The 25,655-nt window shown below is 38.7% G+C and overlaps 1 protein-coding gene across 2 annotated transcripts; it reads right to left on the bottom strand.

The window, feature by feature from the left end:
- Positions 1-1,790: 1,790 nt before the first annotated feature.
- LOC123767534 (uncharacterized) lies at positions 1,791-14,544 on the bottom strand. Of its 2 annotated transcripts, XM_045757222.2 has the most exons (8): positions 10,780-10,937; positions 4,369-4,484; positions 3,824-3,924; positions 3,568-3,679; positions 3,264-3,357; positions 2,632-2,735; positions 2,372-2,495; positions 1,791-2,111 (listed from the first exon to the last, which is right to left on the bottom strand). In XM_045757222.2, the coding sequence occupies exons 2-8, from the start codon at positions 4,404-4,406 to the stop codon at positions 1,965-1,967; spliced, it is 720 nt and encodes a 239-aa protein (XP_045613178.2). In that variant the 5' UTR covers positions 4,407-4,484; positions 10,780-10,937; the 3' UTR covers positions 1,791-1,964. The 2 variants fall into 2 exon arrangements, with proteins under 2 accessions (XP_045613178.2, XP_069166536.1); XM_069310435.1 differs by lacking the exons at positions 4,369-4,484; positions 10,780-10,937 and adding an exon at positions 14,411-14,544.
- Between the last annotated feature and the right edge of the window lie 11,111 nt (positions 14,545-25,655).

Genomic DNA, 25,655 nt, shown 5'->3' with positions numbered 1-25,655 from the left:
AAACCAACATTAAATTCAAATAAAACTTTTGTACTCATTACCAACTATTAATGTATGTCACACTAAGCACATTTCCCATAGAATTAACTGCGTAACTAATTTAGGATTTAAATAATCAGTTATAGTTTTGTCACAGTAAATTTAATCCAAATTCCATAACAAATTAAAAAACGTAGATGTCTTTCCAATATCTTTTAATAACAATACGAATAATGTAATATCAAATCAAATCAAATGTTTATTTAGGTAAGGTACATACATACAAGAGATTTTACAAAGAGTGATGGATTTATAGATAGAGCTAGTACATACAATGCCTAAAGCCACTATTACGCAAAGCGTTTCGGGCATAAATATGAACCACGGTCACCATAGGGACGTCAATAAGGCCAGCAGCACCATGGGAGGATTGTATTGTAGATGTAGTAATTACTCCCTTGGAAAAGAAAAAAATGTATGTATGAGATAGGAGAGCTGAGGGCAACATATGATTGTATAATTAGAAAATTACCTACAGAAAACACTCTACATGTATATTGTGATGGGGTCAGTAGCTAGGGATGGGAAGGCAGGATGTGGAGTCTTGATCAGGGAGTACACTGACATCGGCACTGTAGATACTGTTATTGGACGCCGCTTAACTGACAATGTCTCTTCAACGCAGGCTGGAGTATTAGCAGGATTACAGGAAGTAGTCAAATGTGGTAAAAATGCTTGCTTCTTTATTGACAGCAGAGGAGCGTTAGAGTCTTTAAATAGCAGACGACCAGTTTACCAGAATATTGTGATAGTGTAGAGAGAATGTTAAGAAATTAGAAAAAACTGGGTGTAAAGTAACATTCGTGTGGATCCTTTCACATGTGGGAATACTGTTGAATGAGATAGTTGATGAGATAGCGAAGAGAGCCACGAAAAAAACTCTTGTCGAAGTTGTATGCAGTTAACCTTAAAACAAATAAAAACAAGTATCAAGATGATCCAAGAGGGTGAAGAAATGATAAAGAGAATGGCAATGGTGGACAGTAGTAACACACTTAAGAATTATTCAGTAATAAATACAAATTCGTCCTTCACCTATGGTAGAGGAAAGTCTATCTGGAAGGATTCAATTTACATGAGATTAAGATTAGTAGTAGGCATCCTTTAGTCTCTGAAGACTATGGAGTTGCTAAAGGCTGGGTAGGTAGATATGGAGGAGAAGCTGTTACCCATGCAGCAGGTCCCCCCCCCCTCTCTACGTTGCTGAAATTATCCAATAGAAAGGCAAATGCCAATACACATGGTTCCAGCAACGTCGCAGGAGCTCCCATTAATAATAAGATATGCAAATTAAGATTAGGATACAAATATATCTGGCAATACGGTGTTGATGTCAGTGAAAAAGATAAGGAGTGTAAATTATGTAGTATGCCGCACGCCCACACCTTAGAACAGTATGTATTAGAGTGTCAACTTATTGATAACTATAGAAATAAGGAAATAAGTAGCGTACCACATCAAATTGTTTGGATGTGTGATAATGGTATGATAGACAGTATACTTAGGAGCTACAAGAATTTTGCCCCAAGAGTGTAACACTTATATGCTGTACTTACTATATTAACTTGCAATGTTAAATGGGATTCTTGTATTGTGATTTGTGTATTTGTACTCACTGAATTTGTGCGCCCCTTGAGGGACTTGAAGTAGAGTGGGGGGGGGGGGGTAGAAATAGCCTAAACTTCTCTAGCCCTTTGAGATGCATTTTTTTCTTGTCTCAATAAACATACTTGAATTTGAATAAGGCCAGACTGGGTTGATGGGTCTTTATTTATTACTGTTACAATATTAACAATTCAATAAAGACAATATTAGTGACATGTTGTGTGATGATTACATATTATTAATCCACGAAATGATTATGTAGAAGGAGTTTAGCGAAGAAATTACAAGTAATAAGATGCGTTACAGAGAAAGGTTGAATCCTACCAGGCCATCCTGCAGGTGGCCTTGTTGATGTTGTTCTCGAGTAGGCGAGCGTTCTTGTTCAGTTCCTCCTCAAACCCTGCCACAACACTCCGCCCGTTGATGCCAATGTCATCGTTGATGAGGTCAGCGCCCTCAAAACGAACCTGAAACACGTCATAAAGGTCTTAATAATCCTGATTACATAAACAAAAATTATCTTTCCGTTGTATAACTCGAAAAAATTGCTTTAAAATTCTGAGCAAATTACTAATCCAAATTATAGTAAAGGAATATATAATCCTGAAGACGTTTTCCGCTTCTCGGTGTATACATAAAGAAAATTTACTTCTCTTAGTGAGCTCGTATAGTGGTCTCGTAGCCTTACACCTTACCCGGTACCAGAAGGCATCACCACAATACTTACGAATAGTTTGTCAATGCTGAGGTCGATAAGGAGAGACTCTTGCAAGATGCATAATGACACGGGCAAGAGGTTGTAGCTCTGAGTCTTGAAGGACACCTTCACGCTGAAGTTCTCCATTAGGATCCTGTCGAGAGCAGAGCAAGGATTAGGATTTAGGTTTACACCTACCGATATATTGACACAACTTTAGTATTAAACGTTAGACGATTGGATACAAGCACTACTTGACGGATTACAAGTGGAAGAAGTTGTACACGTACTCTCCCACTCCGCGAGCCACGATTTTCTTTCCCTTGTGGGTGCCGTAGAGATTATAGGCGTCGCTGGACAAGTACAGACTCTCTATCACCAGTTCCAGTTCCACCTGAAAATCAGAAGCCTCAGTATGTGCACTTAAATAAATGGATAATTTTGTTGGTTACTTTGCTCCCTGTAATATGGAATCCATGTCTATAATAGAATCATAATTAAGCTCATTTAATATCTGAGCTTAATTAAAATATATATTATTTAATATAAGAACATAAGAAGTAAGACACACAACAGTAGGTCTACTGACCAAAACAAAATAGGTACCTATGAATAAATCCACAAGGGCCGTGACGAGAGTTCGAACCTACATTTGAGAGGAATTAGGTTTGAACCCATTCTTAGGTTGGAACCCTCGTCACGGCCCTTGTGGATTTGCTCATTTGATGCATCATGCTATTGTGATTTCTGTGTGTAAAATAGGTACCATTTACTCCCAACCATTTTCACTCATACAATCCTAAGTGTAATAGTTATACAATTGTCAGCCTCAATAATGCAAACTGTCAATTCCTTTCGTCTATAACACTTGGCAAACCAATATTTATAATATGGGAGACGAAACTACAATAATAATACTCACAACATTGGAGATGAGCGGGATAGGAGGGAGGAAGTGGGTAATGTAGGCGTCGTCATAGCCTAGCACAGAGGTGTTCCAGGCGCTCACTATAACACTGTGGACACAAAGAAAATCAAACCTGCGCACTGGGTACTTCCCAAGCCTAGGCCTTAAGCCACTGTACCTTAGGGACACTGGACACAAACACCACAACCTCAGAACTTGTCATGAACCTAATATATAAGCACTATACAACACACACCAGAGGGGCTCCATGGAGACAGGTTAAGGTCCTTGTAAGAGAGAAAATGAAGCAGTAAAGTACCTGGTGACGGGGGTGTTGATGTGAACTCCGGTGACGATAGGAATGATGAATTGGTGGAACTTCTTCAGCTCACTCTGGAGCACACTGGTCAGACTATTCTCCAAGAAACTGCCTGTTAACACCGTAAAAAAAAATCGCAATAAAGAACATTGAAAATAACTTACTGAAAACTGAAATAACTAACTGAAAATAACCAAAATAAACATGTTTGAATGTGAAAAAGTCCATTTGGTACATAACAGTATGATGTGCTCACCGCCAAATATAGGCAGGATGGAGGCCACGCAGATTGCAACTTGCAAGGTAAAAGGTTTCAACATGGTGCCAACGGTGTCCGCTTCAACAGTAGTAAACAAACTGGAAGATGCAAAAATATATTACAAATGTCATATTTATTTATATGTCTGATTTTATTCCATATGAATTTCTCCATTTTTTTCAATTATCCAACAGCCGAACAACCTCACGACGTTGGTGAAAGAAGGAGAATTTATGCTGTGATAACAACGTATAGAATATTGAAGGGAATTGAAAAATGGTAGGATAAGAGGTTACAGATAGTAATTGGATACTCAACTACCACCTGGGATAACAACCTTAGACAATCAGGAAGGTCGTTAGAAAACACCTCTTTACACTCAGGGTTGCAAGCAATAATTATAATAGCCTCTAATAAGATATCGAGGTGCGATCAATAAGCAATTTCAAGAGGAAGTACGACCAGAGGCAAGACGAATAAAATTAATAGTAAATTCTTCACACCAAAACACTTATCTGTTAGCAGTGGAAGAAGGGACTTACCTGTGAGGAGGCGCTGGAGTGACAGTGATCATCATCATGCTGCTTGTGACATATATTATCCTGGCAGACAGGAGGGGTGAAGGTGCGCTCTCTTCATGATATTAAAGTTAAACTTGCTGATGTTTTACGAAGGTCGAATTAAGGAAATAACCCCATTTAACACAACATTAAATAAAAATCATATCCAGTATAAAAAAGCATCTTGTCAGAAAATTATACACATGACAAGATTCTAAAAGGGTGAACGTTAACATTGAGGAGCACTCACAGGGAAGAGTAGGAATGATAGTACAGGGGAAGGCATGAATGCTTTGCTTTGTTGACAGTTGCTAGGCTGTGTAGGGAGAAAAGAAAGGAAATTAAGAGTAAGTGATGGCAGGAGTTTGCAGAGGATGGGAATAACAGAAACAAGAAGGAAATCTGTCAAGACGTAAACGAATTAAGGAGTAGAAGCATAATTTTTTTGCGAATTCTTATACGGCCTTATGGATAAACGGTCAGACGCTGCCAAAATTAGTTCAACGCCCACTGTAATGGGAGTTATTAGATTTTTGGAAAGACCCAAAGTGGAACTTTATATATACTGTACAGCAGACAACAGTGAAATGCAACAATACTCTGGCCACTTATCATGCAAGCCGGGTTAAAACCCGGGCTCTATCCTGTATACTAAAATGTTTCCTCTTATCTTATCTTCCATATAGTCGTAGTGGCTTGACACTTTCTCCTGATAGCTCACGTCCTCTCCTATCCCTACTTAACCAATCACTCTTGCTGGCAATCTTTTCTTTGCCGCCCAGTTAGGTGGGTGTAGAGCAAGACTAGTAACTGTGTGACTCACCATATATGTAAAGTGCCTTGTATAATTACACACAGAAATCACAATAGAGTGATGTATCAAGTGAACAAATCCTCAAGGAGCGTGACGAGGATTCGAACCTACGTCCGAGAGCATCCCAGACTGAGCTACGACATGGTATAAGAATTTTAGTAGAATTTCTAGTTGCAATTCTTATACCATGTCGTAGCTCAGTCGATTAAGACAGCGTATGGGATGCTCTCGGACGTAGGTTCGAATTCTCGTCACGGCCCTTGTGGATTTATCTTGTATAATGACTGTTGTGAGCCTCTTGTTGAATCGCTTGTGATATAAAAAGATTATCGATGTGTATATGTATTTGTGTAAATGACTGTATATATATGCTTATGTGTATATATATAACATTAATAATTGTGTAATTAGCTTCAAAAGTCTGTCACTTGCTTAACTAAACGAACTATGGGGTTCAGTTTCTGAACCCATTATGTGCCTCTGTAACTCTTTCCACCACCGCCCACGGGATGAGTATGGGGTGCATAATAAAGAAAGATACTGAAATTGTTGATAGGAACTATGTGGGGGTGTCACTTACACAGACATTACCCGGGATAAAGTACTGATGGCAATTAAAGTTGAGGAATCTACCACCCAGGGGACGATGGAATAACTTATGAAATACCATATAGCAAGTTCAATCAAGTTTATTGAGGCAATCAAATACATCTTAAAAGGATAGAGTCGCTTAGGCTATTTCTACCCTCGTCTATTTGAGAACTAAAGGGGCTGACAAATTCACACAGTACACAACTATTAATCATATTAATAATGAGACAATGAGGGTGTAAATCAACAGACAAAGTATTGGGGATAGTTTTTCAGAGTAGTATGTATTTTCAGCGATTAGATTAATGAGAGGCGGGAAGAGCTAACGAACATAATTTTTCTGGCTTTAGAAGATGGAAAGAAATGCGCAATGCATGTTAAAGTATACAATAAGAAAGTCATATATGAGATCCTTATGTGCTAATGTTACAAGATATGATGTCATTGTAGAGTTTATTGCTACCAAAATAAACAATTCAGCCGCAGACTTTAACTGTTCAAGTCTATCTTGCTCAGTACTTGTACACCCACTACAATCAGAGGTAATGTTTTTGTTATCTATGTCTGCAACTTTGCTTTGTGTAAGCCCTTTCTCATTTGTCTTTGTTTCAACATTTCCCACAACATAGGGTTGAATACTACCATCATAAGTGGATAGTTCATGGTCCTGAAGCTCTTCCATCAGTGATACATCCATCCTCTCCCTTACTTTCTCCCCCCCCCCCCCCTTCGTTTCACTCCCAACTGAACTTTCCGCTTCACTCCTCACTACACCCCACCTGTTTACCATAAATAACCTTTCCAAAATTACAATGCTCTTTTTGCCTCCACAGATCTCCAGTATCAGCTCTTGATACTGGTAATGGCTCAAAAAGGCCACCACTAACAGGCTATTCATGCCCGTGCCACCTTTTGGGTGGCTTAATCTTCATCAATCACAATCCTCTTGTCCAGCATTTTTAGGTATTCCAAGATCTGTGTACCAACCTCAGAATTCACGAGGCTGCCCTGCACCTCATCACCACGAAGGTACACTTTTTGGTCGCGTTTCCTACTGCCACGAGGCTAGAGCCTTGATCGTCGCCGTTCCTTTTTCCCAAACGTTGGTCATGCTTTTTACTGCAAAACCAACATCTTGGGTCAAACTGGCATTTGCAAGTCATATGTCCCCAACGAGAACACTTTGTTAAATATTATGAAATATATTGTTGATTTATTTATTTATATATACAAAAGTTCTTAAATTCTTGTACAGCCACTAGCACGAATAGTATTTCGGGCTATTGGTTAGTTAAGTTCTTTAACCTAATTTTCACACACACATTCCCACGAAGTAGCGATTAAGTACGAAAGTCAAAGACTCACTAACTCGTCTTTACATTTTTAGAACTTTAGCAAAGGCGATTTATTGGGTTTTAATTTGTATACGTTTAATAACTTCCTCCCTGGTAACCACTAAATAATTGTTGGGCCAAATTACCGGATAATTTAAAAGACGTTGATATCTGGCCAAACTCATTCATATGGATGTCTAACCTTCGATTAAAACATTCCAGAGATCCTACATCTATTATGTTACCTGTTATGTTTTGATATATTTAAAACGTTATTTATATCTCCTTTGTTATACTTTTGTATCTATTTATATACTTAAATCACCACACCCTTTAATCTTCGTATTTCTAAAGAATGTAAGTTAAACTTTTAAATATCTTCACTAGGAAAGTTTCTAGTGTCTAGGGTTAACTTTGCCATCCTTCTCTGAAATCAGTTAACCCCCACCTCACCCTCGACTATATAATCCCGTAGCCTCGTAATTATTCACTCAAGCAGCACCTTGTAAGTCAGCTTTCTACCACGTTACTGTGTGTTCGGGAGTACCAAGCCACTACCGACCATGCTGACAATTGCTGCCTTTCTTGCTGCCATCTGCCTGTCTTCCAGTCTTCCTCCGGACAACCGTAAGAAAACAATGAGTATACACATACTTTGTTTAAGTAATTATAATAATAATGTTGTTGTTTTAGATTCAGCTACTCAGAACAAAAAGTTCCAAGTAGCACGGGCTATGGTAAGCCCGGAGGTGGAGGCACTTTGGAGCCATTATCTATTATCTGTTGATATTGGAGATCTGGTGATGGGGTCCGTGGACGCGCCAATCCAAGAGGACTGTAGATGACGATTGATAAAGATTAAGCCACCGTAAAGGTGGCGCAGACATGAGTAGCCTGTAAGTAGAGGCTCTTTTGACCCATTACCAGTATCAATAGCTGATACTAGAGATCTATGGATGGATGCGGGTCTTCATGGTGGATTTCAGCCTCGGAGGTTTAGTGTAGACCTCTAGGTCTTCCGTTTTTTCTTTGGCTGAGATTCGCTGCGAGTTAATATGGCCGTGCTGTCGTCGGAATTTGGTGAGGGGCCTCCACGAGGAGGTCTTGTACCGAGTAGGTGTCGTACGGCGGCGGTGGAACGCCTACTAAGATTTCCTCATCTGAGGAGTCTGTAAAATCCGTAGTTGGTATTGTTTTTCATCTTGCAGCCTGAGATAGGCTCAGGTGTCGGGGATTACTGGTAGTAGCTATTTCAGGAGTGTTGGTGGTGCTGTTAGTAATTGTAGATAGCCCGTCTGCTAGCGCATCTGCTGAGATGGTGATGGTAGGAGTGTTGGGAGCTGAAGAGGGAAATACCTCTGTTTGTGCCGCCCGGGTCTTGGGTGGTTCTGAAGTCTGTGTAGAGATCGACCTCGTGGTCGTTCTGGTGGTAGTCTCCGGAGTGGTAGTGGAGGCAGTGAGACTTGCGTCCGGGGCGATGATGGGGTCCAGGCCGTTGGCTAGGTACAGCACGTTGAGTTCCTTAACAAATCATTAATTGTCTGGCCCGACAAGCCTCTCCGCTAGTTGAATAAAACCAGGGATAATGCCTGCACGTGATGTAAGGGACTGTAAGGGTGCTGGTTGGTGCTTAGGTCCCCAGTGTGGAGGCCGGGTGGCCTGTTGGGAGGAGCCACTCTTTGGTAGGACTGGGAAGTCTTCTGGTAGGTTGGTGGGAGCTGAGGTGCTGGGTTTGATTCCGGCGTCGGAAGTAGGTTTGGCTTTACTGGATTCAGCCTGGATCCTAATGATTTCCTGTATGCGAGGGCAGCGGTGGGAAATTGCAGGGTGATCGCCGCTGCAGAGCAGGCAGCAATGGGTTTTTGACTTGCATATGGAGTAATGATGGTCCTGGCCGCAAAGGCTGCACTTCTGGACAGGGTGCTGACGCTTGTTGGTGGGGCGGGAATAATCGTAGCGCCGAAAGCACTGTTGGATCTCATGGAATTGTTCCTTCTTCACTTGGAAGGGTGGAATCTTGATGGCGAAGCAGACCATATGTGTGGCAGCCCTGTTGGCCGCGGCTAAGATGGTGAAGGATATCTTCATGGTGGGGCGCTTGTCGTCGTCGGTGCTACAGAATATAACATCAAATACCCTCAGGTTCGGGTTTTCTTCCTCGATGTTGGCAATGATCTCTGTTTGTTCTCGGTCCGCGATCCAGCGGCTGGTCCCATTGATAAAGACTGTTCGGTTGGCGGTGTTCTGGCGTGGTAAGAGTAAAGAGGTGGTCCACTTAACGAAGTGTGCGATCGAATTTTTGGAGTTTTTCGAGATTATAATAATACATCTACATTTCCTTGCCATGCTTCAGTTTAGTCATTGTGTTGGGTACAGTTGATGTGGCAATGTGTCCACAACAACCGGCTTTTACCATACTAGTTTACCGTCTTGGAGCAGTTGCCAACCCACACTATGTTTACAGTGGGGCTCGTGGAGATGGAACTAACGAGGATGCTGCGGAGCCAGCTGAGGCCCCTACACCCTCACGTCGTCAGCACCATCCCCGACGTCACCCTCGACACCGACTTCCTCAGGTACAGCAAAACTTTGTTTTTTTGGATATTAATCACTTTCAGTGGTTAAGTGCTTAATGACACACAAGAGTCTATAACAGCTTTCTTGCCCTGTCAAAGTAGGAGACATAAATATCAGACCATCCCCAGTTTAGGTAGTACTTATAATATTACTATAAGTAGTTACTACTTATAATAATTACTTATAATACTACTTATAGTAACGATGAGGACCATTGTATACATATATTGACGTAAAAAACAATTAGAAAGTAGAAATCGGTACTATTGACAAACCAGAAAGGTTTTGGACCGATGTTGGAAACCTCCTAGGCCTAATACACGCTGAGGCCTATTATAGTACATATATGTGCTATACTAGGTCAATTGTCCATTACGTCTATGTATGTACGAAGGTCCACATAGTTACAAAAAGTACTATGTAAACAGGCGGATGGGTTGTAAACCTATGTGTGTGTATACTGGGTATGTGCAAGCTGGTCACAATTGCATTTCGCCTTTGTAAACGCACATTAATGACGTTGTGTAAAAAACATACCTGGAACACTGTTTATGTAGGACAGACGTAAATCTGTGTATTTGTGTATGTAGGACAGACGTAAATCTGTGTATTTGTGTATGTAGGACAGACGTACATCTGTGTATTGGTGTATGTAGGACAGACGTAAATCTGTGTATTTGTGTATGTAGGACAGACGTAAATCTGTGTATTGGTGTATAAAGGTTAGATTAGCATTTTAAAAGTACTACAATCACCATTTTTGGTTGAATAAATCACTGAACTATATGTTTAACAGATCTCTAACCCATGTCCATGGAGGACAAGAAAATTTATAGATGTTGGTTAGCATTATATATGTATGGCCACGTCTGTGGTAGAAAAAAATAATATCTTAGTAAATAATGGTTGGATGAGTGAAACTTTGTCATGTAGACCTCTGCAGCGGCAAGTTGTGGTCAAGTAACGCTGGATCTCTTAGTACAATAGGCTTCGTTCTTGACTCGTAATCGGATCCCGTAACGTACAGGGAGGTAACCTAATTCTATTTTAAAGGCCTCTAAAAACAATTAAGGATACTAATCTTCCCTGCCGAACGTGGTGTCCGTAAGACTGAAGTTGCCGGATCAGTCTGGAGTCTGTAGATGGCCAGATGCTCCTAAATTAAGACTAGTCTTGATAAGCAGACTTCAGAACACCTATGCAATGGCGGTTGTCTCGTGTCTCTCGCCAGTAATGGCGTCTTCTCTTTCTCCTGCTCGAAAGTTGCGCATGCGCATAGCTCCCAGTAGGGGCTCCGAGCATAAATTATATGGAAGGAAATGCGTTGTGACAAATATTTACGTCACAATAAAGGTATTATGTGGTGACACCTCTTTTTTCGTGATGTAGTCAATTAATTTAGACGATATTAAATGAACGAGAAAAGGGAGTCGAGATACAATTTATTCACCGAGACAGCAAATCGTGGCTGCATAAATTAATTCCAGTAAACAATGATAAATTTATTAACGAAAAGTGAATCTATTAATAAATGATTATCCTTAATAAAAGACAAAATAAAGCTAGATTCTACTCGATATGAAATGTTCCTAAGGAAAATTATATAACGCTCTGCATCCTAATGCAATAAATTCTGTGATACTAAACTACGGATTAGTAATGTTAGTTAATTATGATACTTAGTACAGGAAATACATCCTAATGTACTAAGGATTAGTAAATGAGTATTAAATAATAATGAAGCCTAATACAGGAAATATATCCTATTGTATTAGGGATGAGAATAATTGTTGGAAATTTCCAACATACAGCCACCAGCACGCATAGCGTTTCGGGCAAGTCTTTAATCTTAGTATTCCCCAGAATACGACCCGCCAAATCGTTTAACAATCAGGTACACATTTTACTGTTGGGTAAACAGAGGCTACAGTTAAGGATTGGCGCTCAGTAAATCCTCCCCGGCCAGGATACGAACCCAGACCAAAGCGCCCGTGAAACTCCAAGCGAGTGCCTTACCAATACGCCGCTGGGATCAAATCTGCAGTAACAGCAAAACACCAAAATATCTTTACACTACACTACACTACAAACAAATACACCTACACGATTTGTTCACCAAAATATCTTATTTTGGATGAGGAAACGTGATCGACATTTGTTACATTATGTTAATTATATATCTTTTTGTTTCTATATTGAACTGATTGGAAAAAGTTCAGCTTTTAATCACATTTGGAAAGACATTGTAAAATTTAGAACCCTAAATTTGCATAGCATTTCTGTTTTGGTTGAGTATGAAATAGACACTTGTTTCTAGTGTGGTGCCCATGGGTACCGTTACCGCCCTATAGAAAGCATTTGAGGTCGAGATCAGTATTGCAATTTTGTGTTTTGTATATAGAGATTACAATAGAGTGTGTGTAGTGACTTGATACTCAAGGATTGCAGTATGGATGCAAAGTTCTACCTGGGACTGGATTTGTTATTGTTCAGAGTGCTATTTATGTTGAGTAATAATGGGTCATGGGTGATTTTGGATCATAGAACCCTAGGCACAGATACCGTGAGATGTGGATAGGTGAGTGAATAATAAAGTGTTACCAATGGCTGATCTGGTTTTAGACAGAATGCCTACTGTTTTAGAAACTTTGTTTATGTTTTGTATATGGAAAATTTAAATTCAGTTTGTTAATGTGAATACCAAGGCATTTCCTATCTACTCTGCACTCAATTTGGGTATTGAAGGTTTATTAATAAATTTAATTATTAATAACTTTAATTATAAATTATATAAATGATAACATTAACGTTGATAACATTAATAACATTAACGTTGATAACATTAACGTTGATAACATTAATAACATTAACGTTGATAACATTAACGTTGATAACATTAATAACATTAACGTTGATAACATTAATAACATTAACGTTGATAACATTAATAACATTAACGTTGATAACATTAATAACATTAACGTTGATAACATTAATAACATTAACGTTGTAAGTTAACAATACACTGTACTTGTTGAATTAAAATGACTTGAAGTTTAACATCGTAAGATTAACCATGTATATTAAACTTGGTTAGCGTAAAAAGGGTATATTTAATAATGTGTAACTTCCAGAGAGTAAGTCTAACAATGGGGACCTACACTGGTAAAAGTGCTACCTTTGGTAAAATAACAATGTAATGCAGTAACAGTGTGTGTTAGCATTGTATTGCCGGGTTCCAGCGGACCCCCCCCCCCCCAATGACATGCCACAGATGCCACTGGCGTGGACCCCCCCCCCCCCTCAGAAATCCCAACCTACAGTTTAAGGTGGTTAATAGGGTTAACGGTGTCAAAGGCCTTACGCAAGTCAATAAATAAACACAGGCTTCCTGTCCCCGACAGTGGGAATTGTCATCAAATTCACTGTCACATCAATGTTGTTTGTCCAGCTTTGCATTTATGAAGAGTAGGTTTGGAGTTTATCTGTTTCATAGTTGCATTGTTTACCATGTTTTTGACCCCTGATGCTTATCTGTCCACAGTATTGTGTTAAGTGCCAGGAACATCGTCCTTACTGGCTTCGACGAGACCTTCATAACTGGCTTTGTACCTCCTCTCCCTCTAATATCTGACGACGTGAGTATTACTATTTTTTATACTTTACACACCTGCAATATTCCACACATCTTTGAAATATTACTGCATAATAAAGTATTTCGCAGATAAGTGACCAGTTCGACCCAATTTTCAATTGTCTACACTTTGTTTATAATGGCGTGTTGCAGGTGAGGATCTATGCTCTGGTGGAAAACCTGTTTATCCACACCCAGAACTATGCCTTGAGAGGCGTCCACCGAGGTCTCTACACCTCGGCCTCAGGCAGGGGCAGGTAAGTTCCTCCTCGCTTAACATGTTACTATTGTTATTCATAATTTGTTTCATAGTATCTCAGTTATCAAAACATTTATCTAATACCTTTCCGAACTGGTGTAAACTCTGCACCTGTTGTCCACAGTTTGTTGGTGAAGAATTTCCGCGTCAGTATGTTCTTCAGAGCTGAGAGCTATAGCTTGCTACCTTTTTCTTTGTGTGTTGAGAGAAACTCCCTGAAGTTCACCCTCCGAGCTGACGCCATACTCGTAAGTACAGGGATGATGTGGGAGAAGCCTTTCCCTATGATGTGGGATGATTGATTGATAAAGATTAAGCCACCCAAGAGGTGGCACGGGCATGAATAGCCCGTAAGTGGTAAAAAAAAAATTTTCTCAGTATTCTGAGGTTGCATTTAACCATCAAGCTGTTATCGTGGGGGAGGATACTGCTTCACAGTCTTTATGAGGGTGTCCAGCTGCTGGACACCTTTGTTGACCAGGAGAGTGGCTGTGTTGATGGCTTCAGGGTGGCCACTGCATGATTCAGGAACTCTTAAAGCTCTTCTAAGGTCATTGGTTGCTTCACATTCCAGAAGATAGTGAAGTAATGGCTTTTCTGTGACAGTTTGGCAGAAGATGATGTGGGAGAAGCCTTTCCATTTACATAAGCAAATCTAACATTTTGAAATAAACTTGTACACTTCTAATATGGGAAATGTATATAAGAGTGAGATTGATTGATTAATGAAGATTAAGCCACCCAAAAGGTGGCACGGGCATGAATAGCCCGTAAAGGAGTAAGCGTAGAAGTGGTGTTTATATACTGTACTGTACTTGGTTCCGGTTTTAGTGTGGACTGGAGGGAGCAGAGAGCTTCAACACAGACGTCCAGAAGCACAGCCACGCCGTCCTCGCCGCCGCACAGAGGCAGATCAACAGTCACTCTCACCAGCTGGCCGCCTCCATCAACTCCCTCACCTGCAGGGATTACTAGGCACATGGGTACGTCTCCATCTGTAATAGTTGACCAGACCACACACTAGAAGGTGAAGGGACGACGACGTTTCGGTCCGTCCTGGACCATTCTCAAGTCGATTGTGATGAGGAAGTAGAGACAGGCTTCTACTCATCACAATCGACTTGAGAATGGTCCAGGACGGACCGAAACGTCGTCGTCCCTTCACCTTCTAGTGTGTGGTCTGGTCAACATACTTTAGCCACGTTATTGTGACTCATCGCCCGCATCTGTAAGAGTTTCTTCTCTACAATTAAATGTTATACTTATTTTTGATGTATAGCATACATAATATTTACTTTACTAATTTATACATATATGAAAAGATACAAATGAAAATGTGTTGTAGCAAATCATCTGTTATTGACAATTGCCACGAAGACTAAACAATAGTTTCTCAGGTGAATGTAAATTAATTGTTGGTCTTGTGACAGCGTGAGGGAGTCAGAAATAAACTATATGTACAGTATATAAGAGTCTTCGCTATAAGATATGTAAACAGTTTACATGTAGACGCAATCTAGGAAATCGTCCCGACCAATTAGTGGGTCGCAAAAAAATAAAATTGGTCACGACATTTAAAATTCACAAAAACTAAGCAAGTAAGAATGACAATCTCATTCGCACTCATTACTCATCATTGTAATTTACAAGTGATGGTAAGATTGTTGCTCAGCTGCTCGCAAATCATCGCTAGTTTCTCATAGATTTGTTCCCATAATTAGGTAGATTTAGCAATTAAAATCTATCAGTAGGCATTGTGAATGCATTTAATACATATTGTTAATAATGTTTATTATGTTAATAAAAAAACGGAAATATTTATAGATAATATCATTGATTTTGTTGTTTCTATTCTCTAACATTTTGAAGAGCATCCTATTTATTTATATATATACAAGAAGGTACATTGGGTTTATGAGAGTACGTAGCATTGATAATTTTATATTCTTGTAAAGCCACTAACACGCATAGCGTTTCGGGCATTGAACTTAACAAGAAACTTGAACTTGACAAGAAAGTGCACAAGAGTGCAGCGTGCGTGAGGTGTACTGGCGCCATATTTACACGGGTACTATGTTAACTCCACTGTTTTATACTAAATAAACCTTCGTAAATCAGCGAAAACATACTATTTATTGCTTTTAGATATCATGCGCCTCCGGGGAGGGATTGGTTATTATTTTTTTCCACCTAAGGTCAATAGGCTCAAATTAACAATAACTCAAAAACTGTGTTCTTTAGCTCAATTTTTGACACCAATTAATTTAGAATCGTGAATTACATCCAGAAAATGTTATAAAACTAGAACTCTCGAGGCGGGATGTACAATATTTTCAAATGCAAAAATTTGAAACTATAAAGAAAAACCTTTGGATAAAAAATCTATTTGATTTTCCAAGTCCTTAATCATTAATCGAGTTACACTTTGATCCTGAAGAGGCTGAATTGCTGCATCTTAGTAGTTCATTTATACTGAAGAATGATTTTGATACATTAAATTTGTCATAATTTTGGATTAAGGTTTAAAGTAGAATTTCCACCTTAAAATGCTCTCTTAATACTATTACCTTTCACTACTTCAGTACTTATTAGTGTGAGCTAAAAATTTCCACATTAGCTCAATTAAAAACGAAAGATATGAAGCCAGCTCAACACTGCGCCTGGCATGCGTGTAGCATTATCATCCTGTGTTCCAAATTGCTCACGAGCAAACAAGCGCATCCATCTCATTAAATGATTTTGGTTATAATATTGTTTACCGTGTCTTTTTGGACGATTTTCATGCAAAGCTTTTGTTTTTCTATATTCGTCTAGGTTCAATCTATAAATATGCATTTATCATGTGTCAATAGTAAAGAAAGGAATATTCATTATTCAGAAAATTCAGTTTATGTGTGATTCATTACACATAGGTTTACTGGGTCGCCATGCAAAATATAGTTCACGTTATGGGTACCAGGAGGGGGGGGGACTGAAAAAATGCTAATGTTAGGTTTAACTTGATGAATCTCTGCCCTCGTGAGGTATATATATACAACCCGTCCTCGACTCAAGTCCATTACATTCAGCGGTCGACCCCACAGACGCATTCATATATTTTAACATGCTGTTTATTCAAAACGGGAATTTTCTCAAGTATAAATTAATATTATAATATATTTGCATATTGTGTATATATAGGCATAGGATAGGTTAGGTGTTTAGGTTCTGTTGGCGATTATTTGTATTTGTAGTACGTGGGTGAAGCATTTAGAGCGTTGTGATTCGAACAAAATTCATCAGTGAAGCACTTGTTCCGGATATGTTCAAACGTCAGCAGTTGTGAGTTGTGTGTAAACCGCTTTTCATTCATAAACAGGGGGTTTGGTGGGTGGATGGAATGACTTTTGGATCTTTGTTTGGAGGACGGGCTGATATATATATGAAGCCTTAAAATAATACAACGAGGAGCTCGGTACTGAATCACAAGGGAGTATATTATAGAATTCAATGCTTTTGTCACTATAGCCTGGAAGGGTTCTAACATGAGAAATAGACACTGCTTCTCAAGCGGTGAAGTTTCTGTGGGAAGAAAACGTTTTACTGTGAGTTGTCTAACCGCCTAAGTTGCGCGCGCATCGAGCGGGGTACTTAAGAGCGCGCCCGCGGACTCTGTGACCTGTCCGCCTTCTCCTCGGCTGATACACTACAAGACGCCCACCCTCCTCCCGGGATCCCCTGTATCCCCTGTTTTACTTTCCAAGGGAAGACGCTAAAGCAGTTTGCTGGGGACATTTGTTCCATCTTGCAACGAATTTGTGTTACCTTTGGGGGTGCTCCGACAGAACCCCCAAAGTGATAAGCCAAGAATACCAAGACTTGTAATTAGTGTAAATTCAAATAATGCAACTTTCAATTACTAATTAGAGAAGTAACTATTAACTATAATTGAATTAATACATTATCATTATAACGGCTATCCATTAATATTATTTCTGTATAATAATTTATGGTTATTCACTAATCATTATTAGTCACCATAATTAATTATCCACTTTATTTTCTTCGTTATAATTAGCTATTATGCTTCTTCATTTAAGGATTATCAATTATAATTAATCATTTATTATGATTATTATTAATTAATTATTTGTATTAATAATTAATTATTATTATTATTATAAAAATAAAATAATTCCCCCACTCTGTGCGCGTTTTCTTCCAACCGCAGAAAAATATTTGTGACTGTAAGGCAGCTACCAAATGAATAACATCGAAATAGTGAGTTTGTGAACTGTGATCACAATGAAACAAGATTTAACAGCATGGAAAAGTTGAGAAACAACAAATAATTAGGAGGAGATTGATCCATGAGAGATAAGGGGGTAGGTGGAGGTGGACATGAAGGCCATCACTCGTGTAGGGAGCTTGCTTGATGTGTGGGACCCACCACCTGCCACCATGAGAATTATGTACTACCAACCACTATGGGGAACTTTCCTATGTTGCTGTAACTGTGGGAGGGACCCTCCCATGCTGCTGTAACAGTAGGGAACTCTCACATGCATCTTTACTGCTCACCCTTAACACACCCACATTACCGCCCACCTTAACCACACCCACATCACCGCCCACCTTAACCACACCCACATCCCCTGCATGTAACAAAAGCAGTAGGCCCAGACCACATACCACCACGGTTACTGAAGGAAGCTGTACAGATCTTATGTTATCCATTGACTATAGTATTCATCACACTAGACAGGAGATCTACCGGAAATCTTGAAAAAGCAAATGTAGTTCCAATATTCCTGAAAGGGAACAGACATGAAGCACTAAATTATAGAAGTTTATTTTCATTTACATGCATTCCGTGTAAGATTCTAGAATAAGTCACCAGGAAAAAGGATTGTAGAACATTTGGGGAATAAATTTTATAACGGCATATCGTGCCTATAACGGCAAAATCGTGTTTATAACGGCAAAATCGTGTTTATAACGGCAAAATCGTGCCTATCCAACTTGACTGAATTCTACGAAAGACAAAATAAGACAAGAGAAGCAAAGGTGCAATAGACATGCTGACAGAAAACTTGATCAACATTGAAGGCCCAAAACTTTTCAGCACTTTCCCTCTACACATAAGGGGTATAACTGACCGACCTCTTGCAGTGTTCAAAATAACTTGAATAAATACGCCTGATCAAGCGGACTGACTCGTGCATCAGACTGCGATCAACCACGTCGAACAGCCTGGTTGACCAACCCAACCAGGAGGCCTGGCCAGAGAATGGGCTGCGGGGACGTTGATCTTCAGAATCACTAATAGGTATATACACCCTAACCACACCCACACTGACTGATAATATTGCATGAACCAGTCCTACAGCACACTGATATATTATATTTTGCCAATATTCTAAGACATGTGCAGGCGATGAGTCACAATAACGTGGCTGAAGTATGTTGACTAGACCACACACTAGAAAGTGAAGGGACGACGACGTTTCGGTCCGTCCTGGACCATTCTCAAGTAGTCAAGACAATCGACTTGACAATGGTCCAGGACGGACCGAAACGTCGTCGTCCCTTCACTTTCTAGTGTGTGGTCTGGTCAACATTCTAAGACATGCATTGATTTGGCAGTGCTGTCATTACATTAGTACTGCATGCATCCAACATAAGCTGAAGGAATAGATACTGTATTATTATTATATAAAATGCTGTTTTGTAATACTGTATATTATAGTCAAATTATAATCCTTTACATTTTTCTAGGAAAATTATAGTCATTATATCGATGTTTTTTTAATTAAATTTGAATCTATTAAAAAAATACACAATATGAAAATGGCAAAGCACAGGCATGTTGTTCGTGCTCTGTGCCAAGTACTGTATATTCAAGACAATCTTTCTCAGCACTGACACACTAGTTTTTATTCCTTAACAAGTAATCCACATCAGCCTTACTGATTCACAACAGATTTCAGTCTCACTGTAACAGTAAACGTAATATTACACGAGCACTTCTGTGCTCCCTTACTATGGCCTCACTTGGTCTCTTTAGTCAGCACACAACAAATACAATAATCCCAAGTTAATGATTACATATACAAACAAAATGTTTGTTTATATAATCAATGGATGTTTTGATCCTTTTAATCTTGGGGGGGGGGGGAAAGAGGGCAGAGGTTCCTACATTATAAATACATGATTCTGAAAGCAAAATTATACCAAGATCTTTAATAAACAGTAGCTTAATGCAGTGTTATTAATGTTACCTATTTAGTAATAACCTCAACATAAAAACATGTGTGCTTGTACATTAGAATGACTGATATATTATACAAAATTGTATCTAAACCATTTCTATCAAAATTTATCACTATGGCCTAAGTTGGCTATGTCTACACCTAGACATAGGCAACACTTTTACATTTGTTAAATGAGGTTCCATGCTGGCAACAATTACTTTTCCTTTCATATGCAAACATTTATGTATTAAATTCTCAAGTCTGCATATGTTAGATATACACATGAATGAGTTTTAGATATAAATATGAGCTGCCTCAAATGGGCCATCAGGCCAACTGCAATTTCCTTACTTCTTACATCCCCCTCCCTCCCTCCCCCCCTCTCCTAAAATAGCAGATCTAAGCAAATTTAACTTTCTTACCATGGGTTGTACCATTTTGTAAGAGATTGAATCACTGACATTACTAAAGAGACTTGCAGGTTTGTGCATCATTTTATTCCGATACCTGTATTGAGCACAACTAAACTAGTTAAATTAAACAGTATTTTTCATTCTTACAAGATTTATCTACATATGTTACATATGCCGTTTCCCTTACTCATACCTGGTTTACCAATGAATAAGCTTACCAAAACATTTTAATCACCATGCATCTCTGTACACAAGTGTTATAGGGAACCAGCAGAAACCTTTAGATATTTGAAGTTCTGCTAGTTAGCTTAATGGTCCATGGCACATATCTACAGACTAGAGCTTTGTGTTCTGAGAACATGCCTTTCATACATAATAGTCATGTTCAGAAAATCGATGCCTGATTCAATGGACAGTTATTCACTTCATAAGCCATTGACGTTCACAATTTAGAAACATTAGTTACAATATGCTTCTAAGATAATACTAACTCAATGACAACTTTCATCTAGTGAACAACTGTTTCTGAACACATCCACACTTAAACAAAATGTTTGCTCACCTGTTCAAAGAGCCGTTTGCTAAGAGACTTCAATTCTCGCTAATAAATAATTTTTAAAATAAATACAAAAATATTATGTATCAAAAGAAAAAACTGCACAGTGAGAGAATAGATAATTTGTGAACATTTTGATAATTGCACAAGAAATAATGACAAACCCAAAATAACAAACTAGAAATTCATCATTATTTAAGTGTCGAATCCAGAAGATTCATAACAATACTAGGTAGACTGTAGACTTAGCTCAAGTAACAAAGAAAACTGAGTTACCATCAACAGCTAATGCATGTGGAACCTGCATAACATTATGCTACGTCAAGTAACAGTGTACTGGGTGTGTACAATATTAACTTCGTTTCAGAACTACCAGTAATGTACTTGAGGCATAAGGATAAATACATGATAAATTAAGGAAATAGTCCTGGGAATCAATGTTCTTACATTTATACACAGTGAACCTTTATACAATTTCTCTGGAAACTAATGCATAATCTCAGTATATTAAAGACAAACGTTTTATGAATAATTACACACTATTTGTTTATGCAACTAGATTTCTTAGGTAACATTCACACATTAATTAAAACTCACCAAAATTTACATATACATTCATTTACCATAAAGACAATCACCAGTATGATCCAGCAATAGGTCCCAGCTGTAGTATAAAGGTTCCCAGAATGAGTAACGAGGTAGGATAAGAACCGGTGTTACTATTACAAGATGTGTCTCCTCAACAATTATTGGAATCCCACTAAAAACTAACTGCTGCACATAATATGAATTTGTTTGAATTCTTTGGAAAACTAACATGTGATAGGAGAGCTGGAATTTTGTGAACAAAAATTATATTTGCATTGTAGCTGAATCAAGAGATGCACACCCAGACTGTCATATATCAAGACAAAATTTTTCAACTTTTATTGAAACAAAACTTTTTTGAATAGCACATTGGTTGCTTCAAAAGCCAGTCTATCCATGGTAATGCTCAGAAGCAAAGTCCACATCATCATTGAGCTCCACCACAATACGTCAATTTAAAAATTCCTGGCTGCATAGTCCAAGAGCAAGGAGAGAACAGAGAGCAGACCACAACCACGTCGCTGAGATATACCGCTCACAAAAGAACATGTTCTAACAAAATTTTCAATATAACCTTCAAAAAATAACTAGCAACACAAGGATAAACAATTTATGCTCTGCAAGCAAACTAGCCACCACGTGACCATGTGTAGCAGTCGGGTTATCTTGAAGTTATCTTGAGATAATTTCGGGGCTTTAGTGTCCCCCGACTACACTACACTGTAACACCCCCGGTTACATTAAGTGTCGGAGAGTTAGCTAACCTAACTAGCCATGCAGCTTGCCCAATCAGCTGTGGGCCTCTCATTATAATACTGTATTCTTTCCACCTCACCTTGGTTTAAGACTACTGTACAGTATTTTCTCTGCCTTGGGTTTTGGTGCTGTGCTCTGTTTACATCAACAAACCGAGTACAGTACAAGCACAGTCTTGGCTGGGGATCTCTGCAGAGCGCCATTGGCGAGCTGGGTGGATGCCAGGTACAAAATGAGGTGGCTGGCAGCCCTTTGCTTGAAGTGTGACCCAACTGCCACTTGGTGGTGGTTGGGTAGCTGGTAATTTGCACAGCATTAATTTGCTATTCTTGTGTTGCCAATTAAGATTTGAAAGTGTTGAGAAATTTATTATGTTCTTTTGTGTCATAGTGAACTGTGCTTTCTGTTGCACAGTTCATGTCCATGTACTATGCAGCAAGACCTCTTTAAAAGTTACTTGTCATGATGGGGGCTCAAAACTGACAAGAGCCTGGCACGTGAGCAGTGTACTTAGTGGACCCTGGAGCTGGTGTGCAGAGCACCTTAAGGGACTCGGCACAAAAAATTAGAGAGTACAGAGGGCAGAATGATTACAGGTGCCATAATGATTGTAGGGTAGAAGAGGCGGTAATGATGATGTGGCTATAACAGTAATAGTGGTGGTGATGGAACCATTAATATCATTGTTGGTAGTGGTTAGGTTAGGATTTAGGGCCAGGGTCAGGAACCAAAACCAATATTATTATTCAGCATAGGTTGAATTATGATTTTACTGTATAGACTTGTACAACACTAAGTAGAACCCATATATATTTTTGTTAAATTCTTAATAGAGGATTATGAGATAATGACCAGCGGGAAAAATCACAGGCAATTACTGCAATAACAAAGAATTAGCAATTTTAAAACTTAGAGTTATACTCCTGAAAATTTGCACAGTACTGCACACGTTATTAAGATATAGTCTAAATATAAATATACAGTACTGTAGTATCTTGATCCGTTCTGGCAGAAAATGACAAATAATATTAACAAGTTATTGAAATAATGTTACGAAATATTGTGTTTGTGTAACATTAAATGCCAACCTGTTAACTTTGTTTGGTCAGTATGAAATCGAACCAGGAATGTTTTCCACCTGCGCAATAAATTAATTTGGACAATACATGAAGAAGGAAAGCCATGGGGGATTGGTCACATCTGATACTATGTAATTTGTTATTCGTAGTAGCTAACCAACTATTTGCTTTTAGATGGGACAGGTATTAACAGCAACTTTAGCAGCAAGATCACTTTATGCAACACTAATATGGCTAGGGAGTCAGCAAGACTAATATCATATCTACTAGAGATAAGGTACAACCTACGTTTGATTTCCGTCACACAGACTAAGAAGGGATAAAAGACCAGGGTAATAATAACAATGTGAGAGTCAACTACAGTAACAAACAACCACTGGCACATGAAATGTAACTATGGTAGAACATATAAAACTGCATACAACACAGCAGAAAAACTACTCATCTCAACGAGAGGGAAGTACACAAAGGTTTTATCAGGAAAAATAATTAAAGCTATTTCCAGCGAATTTCAATCCATCCATACAAATGAGTGTACAGTATAAATAGCAGTGAAAATGTTCAGGGGAAAAAGTGGTTCATGACAGTGGGTGTTACAGTATAAGCAGTCACTGTACAGGCAAGGGTTTTTTTTCCAAGATTTAACAATCTAAAGTCTATATGGGGGGCAAGACACAATATGAGGCAGCACATTGTGGACATGCACAGAAAGACTACTGAAAGCATGCCAATCTTTCAGTAAAAGATTGTAATGATAAGCATACAGGCCACTTAACAGGGCCAGTGGTCAAAGTGTGATACAAAGGTTGGATGAGGACTTTGTAGTGTCCACGCTAAGTACCAAAGGCATTATTGATCACAATGGTCTTGTAACAACAGACTACTGTGACAAAGGGATAGAGTACACTAGTTTAAAAAAATAAAGAAAGTCAGATTACCAAGACTACTTGTGCAAATCCAAAGGGTGAGATTCAAAATGGGATTGTTGCAAAACAAAGTTGTGAGGGAGGAAATCACCTGTGCTGATGACTAAGAAGTGGGAACCAAGATTATTTACAACTAAAACCAATAACAATAGAATAATGAAGATGAAGAACAAAACAGACACTATACTATACCAAGAATTAATTTACCTGCAATTATGTAAATCTTTGTCAAGAGATACAATTCCTTAAATAATATGATGGCTTTCTGTTTACCAGTGTGTGTTTATAGCAGATATTTCAGGCATAATCCAGAGACCACCAGGGAATGCATTTTTCTCAAGCTACAGTACTGGATGGAGCAGAATCCAGCACAAGGATAGCTAAGAGAGAAGAAAAGATTAAGGAACAGGAAGATGTGACATACAATTAATAGATGCAAAGGGGAAGAGGGATAGGCATATTGTGGAACAAAATATTGAGGAAATGTTTGCCATCAAGGACCTGACAAGACCGTTCTATGAGAATGGAAGTGCAAAGAAAAAATCAATATACAAGTAGTGTACTGTATGTTGAGTCCGAGTCCAAGCATAGTGAGAGTCTGAATCTATGCAAGTTCGCTCAACGCTCCTGTATTAAAATGTGACAAGGGCAAAGAAAGAATAGAGGGATCGACTACTAAAAATAAAGAACAAAATACAGTGGTACCTTCGTTTACGATTCTAATCCGTTCCAAGACACGTCGTACACCAAAAATTATAAACCAAAACGAATTTTCCCTTAAGAAATAATATAAATTGAATTAATGTTCTCCACACCCAAATATATTAACTTAAAAATACATTTTAGAACCAAATACCACTAATATTTTGTATTACAGTACAGTATGTATATTTTACCTTTATTGATGATTCTTGTTGGCATGTATTAGACAGTGAGGCGGTGGGGAGAGGAGAGGTATCAGTGTTAGGAAGGGGTGTCCCCATCCATTATAACATCAAGCAGTGATGACTTTTCTGTGGTACTCACTCTCCTACATTTTGCAGGAATACCACTAGGACCTGGTTGTAACTTACTGCTTGCTTGTCTTACTAAGAATCTGTCTAAAGACACTTGTTTTTTCCTACATTTTAACATATGTCTGTAGTGAGACATCACATTCATTCACTATGAATGATCTGTTTTTCCTCTATCCTCAACTATTTTCTTAGGTTGAACTTTACCACAGACTTTCTTGGGACCCATGGCATGATATATAATAATAACAGTTATGTTCAGAAACCAAAAAAACATTAAAACAGTGAAATTCTTTACAAAGAATTCAAGAGCGGTCGCGGTCATCACTCTCTGGGATACACTGGTAAACAACCGAGCGTGCCTTGCCCCCAAAAAACGTTGTACACCAATTCAAATTTTACAACGAATTTGATGTTGTATACCAAAAAAATCGTACTCTAGGGCAGTCATACACCAAGGTACCACTGTACTTTATAATATTAGGAAAATATGCCG

This window comes from Procambarus clarkii, chromosome 67 (assembly GCF_040958095.1).
Source record: "Procambarus clarkii isolate CNS0578487 chromosome 67, FALCON_Pclarkii_2.0, whole genome shotgun sequence".
In the NCBI taxonomy this organism is placed as follows: domain Eukaryota; kingdom Metazoa; phylum Arthropoda; class Malacostraca; order Decapoda; family Cambaridae; genus Procambarus; species Procambarus clarkii.
The sequence above is the reverse complement of the archived record's forward strand: the minus strand, read 5'-3'. Positions and strand labels throughout refer to the sequence as shown.